Below are 21,478 nucleotides of genomic sequence, written 5' to 3' on the forward strand. Positions count from 1 at the left end.
GGTGGATAGGACAGGGCAGCCTTGTGTTGCAACAGATCTGGAATCCTGACATTGACACTTAGTAGCTATGTGACCTTGGGCATGACATTCCCTGCTTTTTGCTTTCATTATAAAATGAAGACATTATTTAAAGCTCTGCAGGAAGGCAGTGGTGAAGCATTAGGACATGGTATGAAAAGTCTCTTTCCTTCCTTATGAGCTCAATAAATGTTTATTCTTCTTCCTCTGGGCATACAATTGACAATAAGCTCTTGCATTTTTATAGTACTTTGTGGTTTACAAAGCTCTTTCATAAACATAATTACACTTTCCAAATATCTTGTTAAATCTTACTGGTCAACTGGTTTTAGTAAACTCTATGAAATAAGAATTTCTTTTATTTAAATTAAACTTGTAAGATCTGTCTTTTCAAGACACTAATTTTTTTCAAGAAAGACATTAAGTTGCTGAGGATTTGTAGGAATTTTATGGCATATTCCATATTTGTAATGAAATCATCTATATTTCTGGGTCCCCAAAGGCAGGCAAGGAAGTGAAAAATGAACTACATTAAGGCTTAAATGCTTTTAAAAAAATCAGGAGCTAATGAAGTCCTGATATTACTTCAAGTTAAGGGAAAAGAAAGCATACCAATAATTAGAAAATACCATTTATGATGGCAAAACAAGTTTCAGAAAGTGACATGAATGCAGTATTTAATATTTCATTAAACCTTGTGTCTCTGACCTTGTGACTCTCTCACCTTCTACTACTTCAGAATTCCAAAATGTTCCAACACTCAATGCAGTTAAATAAGTGTGTGAAGCATATTTAAAAATAAGAACAAATCCAAATATTTTTCATATACCTTGCATCTCTTTCTATAACATAAGAACCCAGTGTTTGCTTATTTAGCTGTGTAAGATAAAGTTTCTGTATTACATGGTACCAACGGCTTTACAAAAAACATCTCTGTTGGACTTTAATATTCATCAAAAACTTTAGTGTGGAAGGACCACAAGAGTTCCTTCTAAGCTTTTCTGTTTTGGTTTTTATTCCTTGTGGGTGTGCCCTGTGCTGGTCATTGTGCTTAAGTAATGACCCATAAAACATGCCGTTGTTGTAGAAAGGGCATTTCTGGTGGACGTCCGAGGAAAGGTCCTTGTTCCCAGTCTCTGGAAACACATTCCTATTTAATGTCAGGAGAAGAACTAAATGGAGACTCTTGGTGCTGAGTCTTTAGGACAGAGGCATTATGAACTCTAGGGGAGTGGAATGTTTGCTAATTGAGACTACTTTCTTGGAAGTCATTATCAACTTTTTAAATTATTTTATTTTTTAAAAAGATTATTTATTTGAGACAGAGAGAGAGAGAAGGAGAGAGAGAGAGAGAGCATGCATACAGGGAGAGGGGCAGAAGTAGGGGGACAAGCAGGCTCCCCTCTGAGCAGGGAGACCGACGGGGGGCTCGATCCAGGACCCTGAGATCATTACCTGAGCCGAAGGCAGACGCTTAACCAACTGAGCCACCCAGGTGCCCATCAACTTTTTTTAATAAAGAAAAAGGGATTCCATCTGACAAAGCCAAAAAAACATCCAAAATTTTCCCACACTTTTCACTCTGCTCTTTCAAGGTGGCAGGAGTTTTATTTAATGCTAGTGTGCAATGCTGTTTTCGAAAAATCAGAAAATGGGCACCTTGGGCTTGGTGTTTGTAAACAGCTTTCTGTATAATTAAGTTTAACTTTTGTTTTTTCCCTAAGTCTGGGGTTGTCAACCTCAGCACTATTGACATTTGGGGTCGGACGATTCTTCACTGTGGTGAGCTGTCCGTAAGTGTAGGCTGTTTAGCAACATCCCTGGCCTCAACCCATTAGAGGTGCCCACTAGCTCCCCACTTGTTACTATTAAAATGTGTCCAGACACTGCTACACGTCCCCTGGGGTACAAAATTACCTCTGCTTGAGAAGCACTGCTCTGAGCAAAACGAGGGCTTGTGTGTGTGTTTGAAGGTGGAATGCTAAGGGAGAAACAGGACAGGAAATATCCCTGATTCACATTCAACAGAGATGCTCAAATCAACACCCTAAAGCAAGCCACGATCCCTGTCAATTTCCCTCCTGATCCATTTCCCTCCTTCCCTTCTCTGCCAAGCCTCTGGGAGAAGGAGCCTTCTCTTGGCATCTTCCCTTTTTCTCCCCCCGCCCCGCTGGACCTCAGTCACCAGGTCCTCCTGTCATTTCCCCACTGCAGCTTATGGCTGTGCCGGAGACCACATCAGGTTCGCCTTCCCGTTCCCCCTACCCCCCAACCCCCATGCCTTGCACAATGTCTATGCAATAAGACACTTGTTGGAGCCAAGGTACAAACTACCGGTGGGTGCAGCATGATGAGGTGGATATGGAAGCAGGTTCTGGGGGCTGGGGGCTCAGGGCTGGCCCTGCCACCTTCTGGTTGTGTGATGTTAGGGCAGGTACTTAAGGTCTCAGCATTTCAGTATAAGGGGGACCATAGTACGGCTACCGCGGGACTGCGGTGAAGATGGAATGAGTTTACACACAAAGCACAGTGCCTGCAATATTGCAGGTGCTCAGGAGCTGTTATACCAGATGCTACCAAATAGCTACGCAGCTCAATGTGCTGGGACGGCCGACAGTGTTTTCTAAGACTTCTCCCACAGTGATTAGCTCTCAAAGTGCAGAGATACATCAAATATTAGACTTTGCTCTTCTTTACCGATATACCCAATGAACAGGGTGAAATGGGTGTAAAATTTAGAGTCAGACAGGCCTGGGTTTGAATTCTCCTCTGCCTCTTGACCTGCTCGGTGTTGTAAAGTTTCTCAGTAACTCTGAAGCTCAGCGGGAGAATAACAGCACCTGTGGTTTTCTTTAGGATAACATCAGACAGCGTTTGTGAAAAACCTGGTGTTGCAGTTAGATAAGCAGGAAGTGTTATTTCCTACAGATCTTCTCCATTTCACGGGCCTCTGTCCAGTCCAGCCTGCAACTTCTCACCTGCAGATGACCTCACCTGGACCCCTGCCCTGTCCTCCCAGTGCAGCCACTGTCCTTTCTCCCTGCTCTTGGCCCCCTGGCTCCTCTGTTTTGCACACCCCAGGGCCTCTGGTATCTGCTCCCCTTGGCTCCTAGAGTCAGCTTTCAACAGCCTGACTCAGCATCATGCAACTGAGTAGATAGAGATGTGAGTGCAAAAACTATGTTTTGGACTAACGTCCACAAAGGACCAGTAGCAACCACGAAAGTGAGCCGGACAAGGGCTGACAAAGACACTTCTCCAAACAGGACCATTTCCCCCACTCCAATAATGCAGTTCTACGGACGAGCGGGAGAGATCAGGAGAGGACGTAGGAAGGAACTCGAGTAACCACCAACTAGGTTCAAAGGAAAAATCCCCAATCTCAGTCCACGTGCCAGGGATATGACAGCTCAACAGGACTGATTCATAAGGAAAAATAATGCTACAAAATGTAAGCGCCACCCAGCAGCATAACGTGATCATTGTCAGTTTGGGGGGGTCAGGAAGACAAAAGACTGATACAGATGTGAATGATGAAGAAATAAAGCTAATCATCACAAAATTATTTTCTTTCCCTCCCTCCCTCCCTCCCTTCCTTTTTTAGGGCAAGGGAGAGAGAATCCTAAGCAGGCTCCACACCCAGCACGGAGCCTGACATGGGGCTCGATCCCACGACCCTGAGATCATGACCTGAGCCGAAATCAAGAGACGGACGCTTCACTGACTGAGCCACCCAGGCACCCCAAAACTATTTTATTTCTAAATCAACCTTCATTCTTGTGAAAGGCCAAGCATTTGTTTTGGAAAGACCTCAGAAGCGGAGATTTTTAGGACCTTTCTGGAGGGACTCTGGGCCTGCTCCTACTCCCCAGTCCCGAGAAGTCCAGCCTCACCCTCCCCTTGGGGCCAGCCATGGTTCAACTCCTTTGTACTGTCACAGGTCCGGCTGTCACGAAGTGCTATCCATCTCTCCTTTCAAGGTCCCAGTTGTTTTAATTAATGCCTTCCACCTGCTTCCAGGGCTGGGCCCCATCCCATTCCGTTGCCTCACTGCTGGCTTTTTGTGCCGGCTCTGGCCTTATCTCCTGCTTCATACGACCCCCCTCTGCCCCCCGCGCATTCTTTTCTCAAGCCTGGCTTCAGCCTTCGGGTTCAAAACATGCAAGGAATCAAACCCCTCAGTTAACACTGTTCCCATCACCGGTCCCTGACATCTGCCCAAAGCCAAGTACTTCTTCTCTGGAGCTCTCTCCTCCTCTGCCAGCAGGATTCAAAGCTCCCCCAGCCAGCGCCATGGGAACCCCTCTGGCCTGGGGCTTCCAGTTCTCTACCTCATGCCTGGCTCAGGATTAGACACTCAACTGGCTCTTAAGCAGCAAACATGCACGGCGTGGTTGTTGGGTCGCCAACTGATGCATTATAGTTTTGAGAATCTCAGAACTTTTTCTGAAGTACTCTGGGCTCTAAAGTTAAGGATTTGATAACGCTGGAGTAAACAGATACATTTAAGGCAATTTTCCTCACCCTCTTAAAGCTGCCAGTAATTCTTGAACCTTCCCTAATTCCACACTTGCAATTATGTGGAAAATTCCCAAATGGCATAGCTCAATTCCTAGAGAGTTGAAATACAATAGCCCTTAAATTAATTTCATCTGTAACTACTCCTCAATCATAAAAATTATGCCATTGAGCCATTATGATATGTGATTTGATCCATTATCACATCTCTATAGACAGCTTAAGAATTTAGCCAAGGCTCTTTTAATTTGTAATATCTAAAGATGACATGATTCAGCTCTTAGGGCCAGGCTAATTGCCTATGAATATATTCTTGGTATTCCAGGATAAAATTTTGCTTGTTTAGTTAAAAGATTTATTTCATCATATTTTAGAGAATTACTTTTTTCATATTACTTAAAAAAATTGTTTTGATTGCAACATCCAACCAAGCTAATATCCAAGGTAGCAAACAGGAGAGAGGTTAGGAGCTTCCCTTCTATTTCAGATAAATGTGAAGTAAAATATTGGTGATGATGGAAGAGGGAGGACGTCTTTCCTTCTACAGAAATTCAGAAGATGTACGATTGCCCAGCAGAGAGACTGTCACAGGCTGTCAGGGTGTCTGAGTACAGGGACACCTGCTGGCGGGGGGGCTCCTCTCCTGTCCTTTGTGCTCTTCTCAGTGGGGTGTCCCCTACCAGGGCTCCCTCTCCTTCTTACTGGCCATGTTATCCCACATTATTATCCCTCGCTTCACTCTGTCCCTCTACATGCTTTTTCCCCTTAATCTTGGTCTCCTCATGCCAGCGTTTCCTCTGCAGGGAGGAATGGGGGAGATGAGTCAAGGACAGAATTCAAATGAGGGGGCAAACTCTGAATAACTGGACGCTTTCCTATTCTGTGGACCTAGTATGCAGGGGCTCACATGGGGGCCTCCAGCAACCCCTCGATATTCAGGGCAGGTGACAGTACAGCAACAAGTTGGCTTCTAGGGTTTGTGTTCATGTACTTTCTCCATCAAGTTTTCTTCTTCTTTTTCTTCTTTTTTTTTTTTTTAAAGATTTTTACTTATTTATTTGGGAAAGAGAGACAGAGATAGTGAGAGAGAGCACATGAGCGAGGAGGAGAGGGAAAAGTAGGCTCCCCACTGGACAGGGAGCCTGACTTGGGGCTCGATCCAAGGACTCCAGGATCATGACCTGAGTGGAAGGCAGACGCTTAAATGGACTGAGCCACCCAGGCGCCCCTCCATCAAGTGTTATTCTTAATTTAGACAGTTTTTCACATGCAGTAAATCTTTCTTTAAACTGTTGCTAAAGCCACATGGGTTCAGGGCCATGGTAGGAGGTTCATACGGGAAGTGGAGAAGATGTGGGGCTTTAGGACCAGCGGGGTGCAACATTTACGCCAAAGGCATTCAGATTCTAAACCATCCAAAGGCCTTGGCCATCCAAACAGAAGGGCACTGCCCCCCATCTCCTTACTCACGGAATCCCCGGACAGAAAAGCCTCTCTTAATCAGGTCTTAGTGGTACAGAGAGTACTAGATTTTTAAATCTCAGCATATCTGAAATGGGATTGTGTCTTTTGATCCATGGTGCATGGTAGTTAAGTGATGCAAATAATGGTGTGTCTCACAGGGAGTGGTGGTGAGGTGCAACCCAGTCCCTAGGATCCCAGAACCCCTAGGCGTGGCTTTGCTAATAGGACAGAGGAGGAGGAACCCTCGGTGTGGTGCAGGCAGTCAGCAGGGGCCCCGGAGGAGAGGGCTGGGAGGGTGGGCATGAACCTGACACCCGAGAGCCTGGGCAGCTCCAGCTCACCTCCCAGCGCAGAGTGGGAGGTGACTCCCGGTGACTCAGCAGGCAGCATCACCCCAATTTCACCCTCTGTATCCACACAGCGTTGTAAACCAAGGCGGAAGCAAGTAGCAACTTATAGAGATTATCTTCCCACGGATGATCCCAGAAAGGGAATTTTCAGGCTTTAGGAAAGCTCAGTTTTTCACCAAACCTCCAAATCCAATCCCCTTTCAAATACCATTTTTTATGTTAACAAAATGTCCTTGCTTTCTCCTCCCGCCCGAAGTTAACTTTCAGGGTAGCAGCAAAATAAGTTCTATTTTTTTTCGAGTTCCAGAATACATAGACACTTTCTTAAAAATTGGACAGGGTTTTAAAGATTAAAGCAGTGACTGGGACAAGTCAGCTCTAAAATTGAAAAAAAAGAAAAAACAAAACCAAACCTTATTCAATTGTGTAGATATCAGTGGCAGAGAATCTGGCTTGAGTCTTGATGCGTGGTGCCGTGTAAGTGAGGACCGCCCTCTGCCCTTGCCACCCCCAGATCACGGATGAAACGGTACAGGATAAAACTGCTGCAGTCTCTGGGGCGATCCCCATCTGAGGTGGTTGACCCTAAAAGGGTCCCCCTCCCATCGCTTGGCAGCCCTAATCTCATCCCGAGCACTGCTACTATGCTTCCTTCCCATTTCAAGAGGGCTCCCTATCTTAGCTGTCTCAAACTTCCTCTACCGTTTTTTTTAAGTCTTCTTTATTTTTTTATATTTATTTATTTTAGAGAGAGAGAGTGCGTGCATGCACAAGTTGGGGAGGGGAGGGACAGAGGGAGAGGGAGAGAATCTTAAGCAGACTGCTCTGAGTGCTGAGCCTGACACTGGGGGTGGGGGAGCTCCATCTCATGACCCTGAGATCATGACCTGAGCCAAATCAAGAGTTGGATGCTTAACTGACCGAGCCACCCAGGCACCCTCCTCTACCAGTTTTAATAGGCTTTTTTTTTTCAACGTATTTTTTTTATTATGTTATATTAATCACCATACAGTACATCATTAGTTTTTGATGTAGTGTTCCATGATTCATTGTTTGTGTATAACACCCAGTGCTCCATGCAGTACGTGCCCTCTTTAATACCCATCACCAGGCTAACCCATCCTCCCACCCCCCCTCCCCTCTAAAACCCTCGGTTTGTTTCTCAGAGTCCATAGTCTCTCATGGTTCGTCTCCCCCTCCGACTACTGGGATCTAGGTAATGGTTGATGTCCAAAAAATCAAAGAATATTCACGGCCAAGCACTAACCAATCAGAAGAGATGTTAGCCACACATGAAAACAAGGTCCTGGAGGCATTAGCCTTGTTCACACACTCTTTAATTGGCTCATTGTGGGAAGGTCCAGGGGATCTTGGAAGTGGGGTCTACGTGGCCAGGGAGGCATTTAGGGAATGCAGTACAGAAGTATTTAAGTATTTTATTTTATTTTATTAAAGATTTTATTTATTTATTTGAGAGAGAAAGACAGAGCACAAGCAGGTGGAGAGGCAGAGCGAGAGGGACAAGCAGACTCCCTGCCTAGCAGGGAGCCCGATGCGGGGCTGGAATCCAGGATCCTGGGATCATGACCTGAGCCAAAGGCAAATGCTCAACCGACTGAGCCACCCATGCACCCCTAAATATTTTAATAATGATACAGCTGTAATTGTACCTGCAGCTAATGTCAGTTACAACCAATAGGTAGTGGCTGCCTCAACAGGGTTGAGAAGGATTCTGAAGTCCTATCCAGCCTCAGTGTGGGGGAAAAAGACACGATCAAGTAGTCATTTCTTGCAAGGGTGGTGGATGGGAACGAGACATCTGTGCACACATGGTGGATGCAGACTATGTGGGTAGTGGATGGCAAGCAAAGGCATGTGTGCCAGGTATTTGCAACCGTAGTTAACAGGCTATCATAAAAGAGAATTCTGTTAGCATCATAGAAGAGGATTCACCATTAGAACAGCAAGCTTGGACACCGCAGTGGATTAAATAGTGTCCTCTAAAAATTACTGTCTACCTGGAACCACAGAATGTGGCCTTATCTGGAAATAGGGTCTTTATAGATGTAATTAGTTAAACATCGAGATCAGCTCACACGGGATTGCGGTTGGCCTAAGCCCAGTGAGAATGTCCTTGTAAGAAACAAAAAAGGACACATAGAGACAGGGAGGTGGCCATATGAAGATGGCAGCAGATTGGAGTGACGCTATAAGCCAAGGGACGCCAAGGGCCACCAGAATCGGCAGAGGCATGGAAGGATTCTCCTTTAGAGCTTTGGGGGGAGCATGGCCCTACTGACCCCTAGATTTCAGACCTCAGGCCCTCCAGAGCTGTGAAAGAATAAGTATTTGTTGTTTTAAGCCACTAAGTTTGAGCAGCTTAATTGGGGCAGCCCTAGGAAGCTAAATAGGCACAAATAAATATATTGCTAATGGTGGGATTTACATTAGAGGTGATATTTATTTTGAGGGAATCCTATAACCTGTAGCCACCCCATCATAGCCACCTGTGATGATGGCGGTATTGATTTCTGAGGTATTTCATGCTAGGATCCAGGCAGACAGCGATATTGAAGTACTCCTCCAAAGAAAAAAACCAGGGACCCCCTGCCTCTCATCCCCCTTCCCCATCTCGAGGCACACACTGGAGCGCCGTGGCCAGCATTTTCAGGAGGTGAGGAGGAAACAGATCTCCTTCTGCCAAGACCATAAGGACAGACGTGCCCAAGAGGAAGCTGATCTTCTGTTCACCTTGAAAATCTATCAGGACACCAGTGTTGCCAATGGATGACTTAAAACCATCTTGTACCTGGAGCGCCTGGATGGCTCAGTCGGTTAAGCGTCTGGCTCTTGGTTTTGGTTCAGGTCATAATCTCAGGGTTGTGAGATCGAGCCCCATGTTTCCCACTCAGTGGGTTTCCCACTCAGTAGGGAGTCTGCCTCCCCTCCCCCCTCCCCCTGCCCCTCCCCCTGCTTGTACACTCTCTCTCTCTCTCTTTCTGTCTAAAATAAATAAATAAATCCTAAAACCACTCATACCTGTGATCACCAAAAAAATGCTTGGGACAATGACTATAATTAAAATGCATACCTGTAACGTTAAACTCTCTGGCCAGTTGAATATCTGCAAATTGAAAATCTGTCCAAAGTGAACTCGGAAGTCTGCCCCAAGTGGTCGACTGTCGGTCCTGGACACTTCCTTGTCGTTGAAGATCACCTTTAGATATATGGAGCGCCTCTTGACATCCTCCCTTCGCAAGGCCTCTGCCCTGCAAAGTGAGACCGATCACAGATGGGGTGAGTAGTTTACTAGGGAAAACTGGAGAGTCTGACAAATGGACACTGAACAGAACAAGATACACTGGGGACGACTCTGCCGATCATCGGAGCTCTTGTCACACCAAAACAGCCACGGGTCTCGAGGAGCTTCATATAATAAACTGTGATACAGACTAAGAAAGAGGCACTCAAAAGTCCACCAGGGACCAAAGAACTGCAGTCCAAGCATCATTCACTATATTACGGTGTCCTTAAATGTTTTCAAAGAAGCCTATGTTTGCACCCCAAAGTTTTAAGTAAACGGAAACATAGTCCTGTAAGTACAGTGAATCCAATCCATAAGGGACAGAGGTGATGGATATTTGGGTGGGATGTTTTATCCTAAAAATGTAATAGTATATTGTAACAAGTCAAATCCACTTCTCCAAGATTCGAGTTTTTTTTTTTTTTTTTTAACACTTTCCAATGGTGAGTACTCACTGGATGCAGGGGATTAAGAGCAGTTTCTTTTTTTTAAAAGGCCACTTGGATTCCAGAAAAAGATATCCTGGCAAGCGTATCATTCTTAGAGCAAGGAAGTTAAAAAAAAGGTGAAACCCCCAAGAGTAGTCTTTAATTTTATTGTGTATATTTTCAGAAATACTCACCCAGAGTGCCAGTTGTTGGCTAAGTCAATAGCGACTCAAGTTCGGTAAGAACAGGGAACGTTTAGAAAAATGAAATAAAATCCAAAGCACACTCAGGGTTTTTTGGGTGGTGACGTCTTTTTTTTTTTTTAAATTACAGTGAGACAGGGGTGCCTGGGTGGCCCAGTGGGTTGTGTCTGCCTTCAGCTCAGGTCATGATCCCAGCGTCCTGGGATCAAGCCCCACGTTGGGCTGCCAGCTCAGGGGATAATCTGCTTGTCCCTCTGACCCTCCCCCTGCTCGTGCTCTCTCTCTCGCTCAAGTAAATAAATAAATAAATAAATAATCTTTAAAAAAATTTAAAAAATAAATTTCAGTGAGACATACACATCATAATACCATTTTAACTATTTTTAAGTGGACAGTTCAGTGGCGTTAAATACATTCACAATGTTGTGCATCTATTCCACTATCCTTCTCCAGAATGTTTTCAGAATCCCAAATAGAAATTTTGTACCCATTAAATTGGGTGGTAGTTTTAACTCTTTACATCTCGGTAATTTAGGCGCATCCCAGATATAGACTCGCTCCAATGACTTCAACTTGTTTTTTTCTATAAAGGAGTTTAACACCAAATTTCAAGAAGTATTCAAGACACCTAAAGACTCGACTCAGAGTTGTTTTATGGTTTCTTCCCAGTAGCATCCTGCTACAAACAGACCTAAGAAGCCCCCTTCTTTTGCATGGTCCCCCTTATATGATGGTCTGATGAGAAGGGTTGATCATGATCACTGGTTTGGGGTAACTTAGGTTATAGTCCCAAATCCCAGTGAAAACCAAGAAATTTAAGACTGAGGTATATATTCTCAGTCAAAACAAGACTCATGACAAAAGACTGCCAAATCCAGCCCAAATTTTCCCTTTAAAAAAACACGTAATCAAAAAAAAAAGTGTAATCACATATTTTGGATTTTTTTTTTTTTTATATGGCATGCTATTTGTGTCTTGAAAATAGCTAATTCAGTGCTGGGGAATAGTTTATTTATGTGTAGTATCTGAATGCTGTGAGGTTGGGAGGACACAAGAAAAAAGCCAGAGTTAAAAAATACATTATTGATACACTAACATAAGTTTGAAACTGAAGAGGTTGTAGGAAGTTTTATATGGACATTCTAATGAATCCCCACATCCTAATTATTTCTGAGGGTGACTGAATTTATTATATGTATAGATGTATGTATATAAGGTGAAGCTTCTGACTGTTTCTCTCTTAAGCATCACATGAATGACTAGAAATGTATTTCTTTTTTTGAGAGAGAGAGAGAAAAAGAGAGAGAGAGAGCACATGTGGGGTGGCAGGGGCAGAGGGAGAGGGAGAGAGAATCTTATGTAGGCTCCACGCCCAGCACGGAGCCTAACATGGGGCTCGATCTCATAACACTGAGATCATGACATGAGCCTAAATCAAGAGTCAGACACTCAACCAACCGAGCCACCCAGGAGCCCCTAGAAGAGTATTTCTATCAAATCCGGAGAATATGCTTCAGATGGCTACTGGGGGTATCCACAGTTCCTCTGGGAGGCTCTCTGGGGGCCTTCAAAGAGAGAAGCTAGCCCCCCCTGGGGCAGCTGAACACAAGGGCCAAGGACAGACCTGCATGTCCGCGCTGGGGAGCAGAGAATGTGCTACCAGTGGAGAGAAGATACCCTGATGTTACAGACAAAGGCTCTAAATCAAAAGCCATGCAGGTACCACTTGCTACAGGCAGCTTCCCTCAGCGTGCTCCTGAGTGGCCCCCGCGGATGCCCGAGGTAGGGGAACCATTTGAAATCACCCAAATACGGACAAACATCTACAAGTTCATGTAGTTCCATCTGAGACCGATCTACAGAGTTCATGGTTCTCCTGATCACACTGTGCCAGGCAGGGGGCGTCTGCTCACCTGGGACACTGCTCGTTGGGAGTGACGCTTCCCGCCAGGCTCAGCTCCGGCACCAGCGTGGGCTCCCCAGGCCTTCTCCTGCTCCGGGCTGCCCTCTCCCTCACCTGTTGCTCTACCAGTGCCCAATCGGTGGCCTCCGGGGGGACCGGTTTCACAGGCTCCTCCCCGGGATACGGCTCCTCCATCTCCTCGTCGGGATGTTCTTCGACAGCTTGCTTCTTTTTCTTCTTCTTGGCCCTCTGTTGGGTAAAAGGCAATCTTATGTCAAACAGAAATTTTGCAATTTTGCTTACAACCATAGTCTTCAGAGCCAGATGGACCCGGATGCCGACCCAGCTCCGCCTCAAGCAGCTGTGTGCGCTCGGGCAGCCGCTTGATCTCTCTGCGCCTTGTTTTCTCATCTGCAAAATGGGGACAATCACAGGAAGCTGTTCCCAGGGTTGTTGACCTGAGGTAATGCCTGGGACCTAGAAAGAGCTTAAAAATGTTAGCCATTCTGGTGAACATTAATATGGGCTCTAAAGGCCAAGGACACATCTTGAAAATAAAGTAAGGCTTGTGGGCACAGCTATTGCAGGTTACCTGATCTGTTACTTATTGTGCTTGGATTCAATGTTGCAGGGTTATGGGTACAAAGTTATATCATTTTCCCAGGGAAGCCCAGAAGCATCAATGCCCTACCTTCAATGGGAGACAGAGTGGAGCCAGCAGGGGCCCCAGTCGGCCTGTCCAGTTTCCCTCCTCCTGTCCCCAAGGTCAGCCCTGCTCAAGGCCGAGGGACTTGACAAACCTGGGCTTTCTTCCAGGCTTTCCATTGCTGGTATGAGGCTCTATACCCTTCCATCTTCCGTTCATACTCTTCCATGAGCTCTTCCAACAACTCACTTATCTCAGCTTGAATTTCTGCCTCATATGCTTCTTCGTCTGTTTTCTGGTCAACTTTTTCCCTTTAAAATAATTTACAGTACCTTGGTTATCTCTTGAAATTAAGTAACAGAGTAATAATAACAGCAAACACCTGTATGGGGCTTGCTATGTGACAGGGCCTCGTCTGAAAGCTTTGTAACTGTTAGCTCTCAACCCTGGGAGGCCGAGATACTACGAGCATCTGCATTTCACAGGCAAGGAGACTGGGGCACAGAGAGATGACGTAACTTGCCCAAGAACACAGAGTTGGTGAGTGGAGGGAGCTGGAATATGAGCTACAGATTGCTACTTACGGTTAAGCAACGATGCCCCCCTGAGCTGAGTGATCCAGAGCACACAGACCCAACGCCTGTAGATTCTCAACCAGCAGGGGTAGAGTGTCATCGTAGTTATTCGTGCTGCAAGTCTCTGAGGAACCACTTCATTATGTTGCTTCTGAGCCCCCGAAACTACTAGTCTGACTTTGGATTGGCAATCTGAGTTTTTCTTTGATGATTCTGCTGATACTTTATGAGGAGCTCTGCCCAGCCCAAAGCCGTGTTTCCCGCAGTGTGCTCGGTAGGACATTAGTGCTGGGAGATCTCCTGCCCCAAAAGGTGCTGTGGCCCAATCCACCCAAGATTAGACAAATGTGGTATGTGAATCAGTGTGTGATTCTTCTGGAAGGGGGTGGCAGGCACGCCACACCCAACTCCTCCTCCCCAGCACTTTGGGATCATTGCAGCTCATTGCCCGGGCTTCCGTGATCAATGCCGTCTGGCCTGCAGGTTCTACTCCTAAAGTTCTTGTTCCTTTTAAGGTTGACACAGATTTGCTGACATTCATGTGGGCCCTGGTGGTTTAGCAATTAGCAGTTCCCTAAGGCACAGACTCAGCGCTCCAGGATACTACGAAGACATCACTTTGGAAACACAGTGGCACTGGAAATTTATAGGCATCGGAGAAATCCGGCTCATAAATTATGCTCCATCTCTGACATATAGAGACCCATTCACTTTGTTCCCTGTTATTCAGAGGCATCCATAAACTAGTGGAAATTTGATGACTTTTGCAGGGAAAAATTTATGCTGTATCATAAGGTGGCTAGGTGAATCAAGAGTGTGAAGGGCACTCCAAAGGAATTTAGGAGGCAGCTACTTATGGGAGGAAGGGGTGTTAAGTATCATGAAAAGTTTCACCTAGAGGTGACCTTAAGGGCAAATTTCCTAAAAGTTTAGTTTATCCTAAACTGAAGGAAGGAAAGAGAAAACAGGTAAATATTTATGTTCTGCTTCTGGGTGGGAGCGGTAGCCTGGGAGATGGAATTCAGAAGCAGGAACCCTGGAATTTCTGGGAGACACCCACAGTTTCTGTGGGACAGACAGAATTTGTTTTTCATCAGCTAATATTAACTAAGCAGATCCTGAGTGGCAGGTGCTCTGTTTGGGACCAGAGATCCAATGGTGACCAGGTCCCTGCCCTCATAAAGCATGATCTTGTGTTTGTCCTGGGAACGGTAGGATGTTTTCCAAGTCTTAAGAAAATTACAGCCCTAAAAGAAAATCACCATCTGCAGCTATCTTTGGCTGAAACATGGCTGTCTTCAGAGCAAAGTATCAGATAATTGCCCACGTTTATTACTTTTCATGTCGATGTATAGCACAACACTTACTCTGAGGAAACAATCAGGAAGGGATGAAAACCAGCAGCACAGATGCTCTTTAATTAATATACAGAATATACTTTTGTTGTGATAACTGTCCTCTTAGTCATGTATCAAAGTCTAGTGAATTAGGTAGCAAGCATACTTTCTCCACACCATACAAAGATCGATTCCAAATGGACTAAAGATGAATGTGGAAGATAAAAGAATAAGGATTATAGAGACAATAGAGTAGAATATCTACTAGACTCAGGGGAAGGATTTTTAAAGCAGCATACGGAAAGCACCGATCGTAAAAGAAAAGATGAACATATTTTATCTGTTTAAAATTAAGAATTTCTGTGGCCAACAGACACATGAAAAAGTGCTCTATATCACTCGGCATCAGGGAAATCCAAATCAAAACCTCAATGAGATACCACCTCATACCAGTCAGAATGGCTAAAATTAACAAGTCAGGAAACGACAGATGTTGGCGGGGATGCGGAGAAAGGGGAACTCCCCTACACTGTTGGTGGGAATGCAAGCTGGTGCAGCCACCATGGAAAACAGTATGGAGGTTCCTCAAAAAGTTGAAAATAGAGCTACCATATGATCCAGCAATTGCACTACTGGGTATTTACCCCAAAGATACAAAAGTAGGGATCCGAAAGGGTACGTGCACCCCGATGTTTATAGCAGCAATGTCCACAATAGCCAAACTATGGAAAGAGCCAAGATGTCCATCGACAGACGAATGGATAAAGAAGATGTGGTATATATATATACAATGGAATATTATGCAGCCATCAAAAGGAATGAGATCTTGCCATTTGCAACGACGTGGATGGAACTGTAGGGTATTATGTTGAGTGAAATAAGTCAAACAGAGAAAGACATGTATCATATGATCTCACTGATATGAGGAATTCTTAATTGCAGGAAACAAACTGAGGGTTGCTGGAGTGGGGGGTGGGGTGGGAGGGATGGGGTGACTGGGTGATAGACACTGGGGAGGGTATGTGCTCTGGAAGCGCTGTGAATTGTGCAAGACTGTTGAATCTCAAATCTGTACCTCTGAAACAAATAATGCAATATATGTTAAGAAAAAAAAAAAGAAGAAGAAGGTAGCAGGAGGGGAAGAATGAAGGGGGGGAAATCGGAGAGGTAGATGAACCATGAGAGATGATGGACTCTGAAAAACAAATTGAGGGTTCTAGAGGGGAGGGGGGTGGGAGGATGGGTTAGCCTGGTGGTGGGTATTGAGGAGGGCACATTCTGCATGGAGCACTGGGTGTTATGCACAAACAATGAATCATGGAACACTTTATCTAAAACTAATGATGTAATGTATGGGGATTAACATAAGAATAAAAAAAATAAAAAAAAAAGAGAAAGTGACAAAAAAAAATTAAGAATTTCTGTCATCAAAAAGCAGCAAAAGGGAGTAAAGAGGCAACTAGAGAGTGCATCAACAAAGGCCCCCTGTCCAGGATATACGCCAAATTCCTACCAGTTATGAAAAAGAAACAAAGACGAACAGTCCAGTTCAAAAATCAACACAAGCCTTGAACAGACAGAGGAAATCAAAATGGCCAATTCATGAATGGGAAATATAAGGCCAAGGAAAGTGTAACATCTGACAATAGCAGGTGACATGGATGGTTTGGGTGATAGGGATCTACGGGAGCACTGGTTAAAGTATAAATCAGCACAACCACTCTGGAAAAGTGTTTGGATTCGGCATGTGAGTATCAAAGAAGCCCATCCCTTAAGACTCAACAATTTCACTTCCAGGTATATTTTGGGAAAGCTCAGGAGCATGTAGCTTAAAAGACATGTATAAGGATCCCTAGAGAAGTGCTGTCTGTAAGCTGAAAAACAGAATCAACTCAAATGTCTGTCAACAGCGAAATGGGCAAATTTGTTATATTCATATAATGAAGTATTATAAACAAAGTAAATAACTTCAGCTAGCCATGTGATATTAAGTAAATGAATCTCACATGGTAGTGAAGAATACACTAAAGAGTACAGACAACCTACTTTCATTTGTGGATACATCAAATACAGGTAATATTAAACCACATTTTCTTAGGAATTACACATAGATGGCAAACCTGTAAGGAGAAACAAGGAAATGCTGATCATAAAAATCTGGAAAATGGTTACTCCTGAGATGGAGGAGGCAGTAGTTGGGGTTAGGAACATGGGGGCTGCCCAGATACTGGTAATGTCCTATTTCTTAACCTGGGGAGTGGTTACATCATCATTTATTCATTTTCTTAGTTGTTATTATTACTTGTTAATTATTTATTCATAATTATTTTTTAAGCCGTATCTATGTTTTATGCATTTTCTCTTTGCATGATATAGCCCCATAAAACAACTATTGAAAAAAAGCTTACTTTCTCAAAACAAGTTTCAAGGGTGTATTCGTAAACCTCTGAAATTCTCGAAGGGATTTCATCTCCTTCCAAACTTTTATGATCGTTTTAAGCAACGTTCGATCTTTTTCTTGTTCAGCATCACGCAATTTTCTTGTTTGCCTAGAAGGTAGAATATGTTATTATTATTATTATTATATATTAAAAAGTTATTTAGATGGGTTTGCAATTAAAAAAAGAAACTAATAATGCTATAGTGATTGTATATTTAATTTGATACCTACGAAACTTTTTTTTTTAAAGATTTTATTTATTTATTTGACAGAGAGAGAGAGCGAGAGCAGGAACACAAGGAGGGGGAGTGGGAGAGGGAGAAGCAGGCTTCCCGCCGAGCAGGGAGCCCGATGTGGGGCTCGAGCCCAGGACCCTGGGATCATGACCTGAGCCGAAGGCAGACGCTTAACCGACTGAGCCACCCAGGCGCCCCAAGAAACATCCTTCTTGCAAAGCAGTAAGGCGTGTGGCTAAGGGCGCAGATGTTGCAATCAGATTCTACAGTCCTGGTTCTACCAGTTGCTAGCTGGCCTGGGGCTAACAACTTAACTTCTCCATGCCTCATCTGTAAACTTCCTACTAGAATGGTGCCTGACATCTGGTAAGTGGCCCACCAATGCTAGCTGTGAGTATCAAGTGGTCTGTTCTTCTCTTATGCCTTTAGCTGCCTCCCCTGCCTCCTTTTGAAAAACTGCAATGTAAAATTATTTTTCTGAGTTGTGTGACACCTTAAGGCTTTCTGATATATTTTCTATTTCCTTTTTTAGTACCTGAGAAAACAGTTTCTCAGAAATGCTAAAAAAGAACTCTTAGCAAGAAAAATTTGACATCTGAGCTAAAGAAGAAAAGGAAAAGGCAGTTTTGCTCAGGGAGTCAGGTAACCTGGTGCAGATGGGGTTCCAGAGAGTCGAAGGGGGGCTTCACCCCAGAGGGGAAACCCTGGGAGCCACTGGCCTCCGGATGATCCTTCCAACCACAGGACTAGACTCGGATCTCAGGAGAAAAGGCAGGTTAACAAAGAAAACAAAAAGAAAAAGCTTGTGAGGAACTTTGCATCCTGGGAATCTGGGCAGAGGAGAATAAGTAGACAAAGGACGGTGGGAAGGATGGGGGCAGGAGAGGGAAGAAATAGGTCACACCAGGCCACCCCGGTGACAGTGCCTCTCGCCGTCAAGAGGCCAGGTAGCAGGAGGGGCTTAGCAAGGCGGAGGTGCCCGGGCCTGTGGCAAGACCAGCCTCCAAGGAAAGGTGGGTGGGTGAGTGAGGTTCCCGTGAAGGGGAGGCAAGGGGCTAGAGCAGCAAGAATGCTAGTGTTTTCCACAAGTTTGGCTGTGAAGGAAAATACAGAGAGAAAGTGGTAGCTAGATGGGGATCTAGAGTCATAGTCTCAGTTGTTCAAGTTTGAGTAGGGCTGAGGGTAAAGAACCAGTAGAGAGAGTTAAATACCGTGCTCCCCTATCTTGCATGAAGACCCATGCTTCCTTCCTTATATAGCCGGTTCCAGTTCGGGGGACAAGCGATGCGGTCAGGACGCCATTTACAGAAAATAAGATGGAGAATGACTGACGTGCTGGGGGCTGAGGTGAGCGGCACCCTGCCACGGACCCCGCGGATGCCCGGCGGGGGGCTCCCAGGGACTCTGGTCAGCAGCAGGCCGGGGCCCACGTGAGGGGACAGCCGGGAGCAGGCCATCTGCTTAGATTTGTTTTAACAATAGTGAAATATCAGGAAAAGGCTAAAACCCACTCTCTTACTGGGCCAGAAATGCTGGATCACAGAGGTGTTCATTTCCAGGGGCAGTGGAAAGACCGCCCTGGGTCTGCCGTCTGTGGGGCACCCCCCCCCCTGCCCCCCGCCGGCATGGTCTGTCCATCTCTCACACATTTCTGCCAGTTTTCAAATACTGATGATAAATACGAGTCCCTATAAAACCACTACTGTATTCAGGACGGCTTTTTGCTGAAGCAAAAATTATTTGCACAAGGAGGCTGCACTGTGGGCTTTTTTTTTAAAGCATAAATAAGAATTTTCCTTTTAAAACATACTCTTCATACTTTTACAGTGACAGTATCTCAACATCACTAATTTCCACTTTGCTGGAGGAATTTCCAACTCAAGGCTAGATTGTAAAAAGAAAAGTATACATTTAAAGTCCTTGATTTTTTGGGCGCCTGGGTGGCTCAGTTGGTTAAGCGACTGCCTTCGGCTCAGGTCATGATCCTGGAGTCCTGGGATCGAGTCCCACATCGGGCTCCCTGCTCAGCGGGGAGTCTGCTTCACCCTCTGACTGTCTCCCCTCTCATGCTCTCTCAAATAAATAAATAAAATCTTTAAAGTCCTTGATTTATAAATTCCTGTTCTAAGAATTCATTCTGTGGAAATACTCATGCACACAGGAATGTCAATTAGAGTGCAGTTTCTATAATAAAAAATAGGAATAATACAAATGTCTATCAACAGGGAACATAACATCTCTATGTCAGCCTTTAAATAATGATACAGGGGCGCCTGGCTGGTACAGCTGGCTAAGCATCCGACTCTTAGTGTCGGCTCAGGTCGTGATCTCAGGGTCTTGGGATCGGGTCTGGGTTTGGCTTTGTGCTCAGAGGGGAGTCTGCTTGCGCTTCTCTCTCCCTTTGCCCCTCCCCATGCTCGTGGGCACTTGCCTGTGCACACGTTCACTCTCTAAAATAAATAAATCTTTAAAAATAAGTAATGGTGCAGAACTAGATGTAGTATAAAAGGAAAAGGTCTGAGATGTATTTTACATAGAAAAGCCAGTTGTGAGATGGTAAATGCAACATGATTCCTTAAAAAAATAAAATATATAGGGGTGCCTGGGTGGCTCAGTCGTTGAGCGTCTGCCTTTGGCTCAGGTCATGATCCCGGGGTCCTGGGATCGAGCCCCGCGTCGGGCTCCCTGCTCAGCGGGAAGCCTGCTTCTCCCTCTCCCACTCCCCCTGCTCGTGTTCCTGCTCTCTCTCTCTGTCAAATAAATAAATAAAATCCTAAAAAAAAAGAAAAAAAGAGAGAGAGAGACTATACCAGATGTGTTCATCCTGGTATGGGCTCATTCCCAGCTCCTTACTTTTGTAAATGATGCTGTGAATTCCTTACACACTACATGTCTCCATGTGCACACGTGCATGTAGCTCTTAGAGTACACACACGGGAAACAAAATTTTCTGGGTCCCAGCTTATGGGCATTTTCCACACTTTGCTAGCCTATGGTCAGGCTACCCTCTAAAGTGGTGGCTGTAGGGGCACCTGGGTGGTTCAGTCGATTAAGTGTCTGCCTTCAGCTCAGGTCATGGTCCCGGGATCCTAGGATCGAGCCCTGAATCGGGCTCCCTGTTCAGTGGGGAACCTGCTTCTCCCTCCCCGCCCTCCCTCCCCCCGCTTGTGTTCTCCCTCTCACTCCTCTCTCTGTGAAATAAATAAATAAAATCTTAAAAAAAATAAAGTGGTGGCTTGTAGCGACGTTTGTTTACACCAGCAGAGTAAGTTACAATATCCTACATCCTCATTCTTTTCTTGGACTTCAAATTTGATGTTAATAAGATGGATATATCTCATTACTTCATTTGGCTTAATTTCTCATATATTCAGTGCATTTGGAAAAATTGAAAAAAGCTTTCAACAAGTACACATCTAACGAGAACAAAAAAGGTAGGAGTTACAATTACAGACTACTCACCGAATTTCAGATTTATACTCATTGATGGCTTTTTGGGTTGTATCAAGAGATTTATGAGGTTTTGCTGGATTAAGTTCTGTCTGAACTGCATTTCTTAGAGCTTGGAGCTTAAAAAAAGATGAATACAAGTTTTGAGTTAGAGACTCTACCGCCTAAGCAAATTATGTGCCTTGAACCACCCCCTCCGCCAGGGCAAAATGATGCCAACAAAGCTGTGAATGGGTGCTCAAACATCCTGCTGTTCCCACACTTTCACCACAATGAACTCTGACAGAGAACTCTTTCTTCTGTTCTTAAAAAAGAAAAGGAATAATAAAGGACAAGGTATGTTCATCCCTGTTCTGTAGCCCAGATCATTAAGGTGATCATGACAAGTGTTGCATTTATGTGTGTGTCTCAGAAATGAGGTCTCTTTCAAGGCTAACAGTGGATCTTTCTGGGTCCTGGATATACAGGGATATTTTTGTGAATAGATCATAAACCTATAGACTCAAAAGGAGGTAATGTGGAGTGATCTCTTATTTGGACAGTAGGTTTTAAAGTCAGAGTGTGGGGCTAAAATTGCCCGTAGTCAAAATTACTCAAGAAAATCCC

General features: G+C 44.7%; 1 protein-coding gene across 8 annotated transcripts in view; it reads right to left on the reverse strand.

The window, feature by feature from the left end:
* Nucleotides 1–21,478, reverse strand: part of CC2D2A (coiled-coil and C2 domain containing 2A) — a 134,489-nt gene that overhangs the window by 56,949 nt on the left and 56,062 nt on the right. For all 8 annotated transcript variants that reach the window (XR_004679296.1, XM_035005275.1, XM_035005273.1 and 5 more), the window contains 5 exons: nt 20,885–20,991; nt 17,155–17,295; nt 12,989–13,145; nt 12,199–12,437; nt 9,442–9,619 (listed from right to left, as the gene is read on the reverse strand). Coding sequence is in view for 7 of the 8 variants with exons in the window: in XM_035005275.1 (XP_034861166.1) it covers nt 9,442–9,619; nt 12,199–12,437; nt 12,989–13,145; nt 17,155–17,295; nt 20,885–20,991 (822 nt within the window). In the remaining variant the exon portion in view is untranslated. The remainder of the gene's footprint in view (nt 1–9,441; nt 9,620–12,198; nt 12,438–12,988; nt 13,146–17,154; nt 17,296–20,884; nt 20,992–21,478) is intronic.

The sequence above is a fragment of the Mirounga leonina genome, unplaced genomic scaffold, assembly GCF_011800145.1.
Source record: "Mirounga leonina isolate KUSES-001 unplaced genomic scaffold, KU_Mleo_1.0 Mir_129, whole genome shotgun sequence".
Classification (NCBI taxonomy): Eukaryota; Metazoa; Chordata; class Mammalia; order Carnivora; family Phocidae; genus Mirounga; species Mirounga leonina.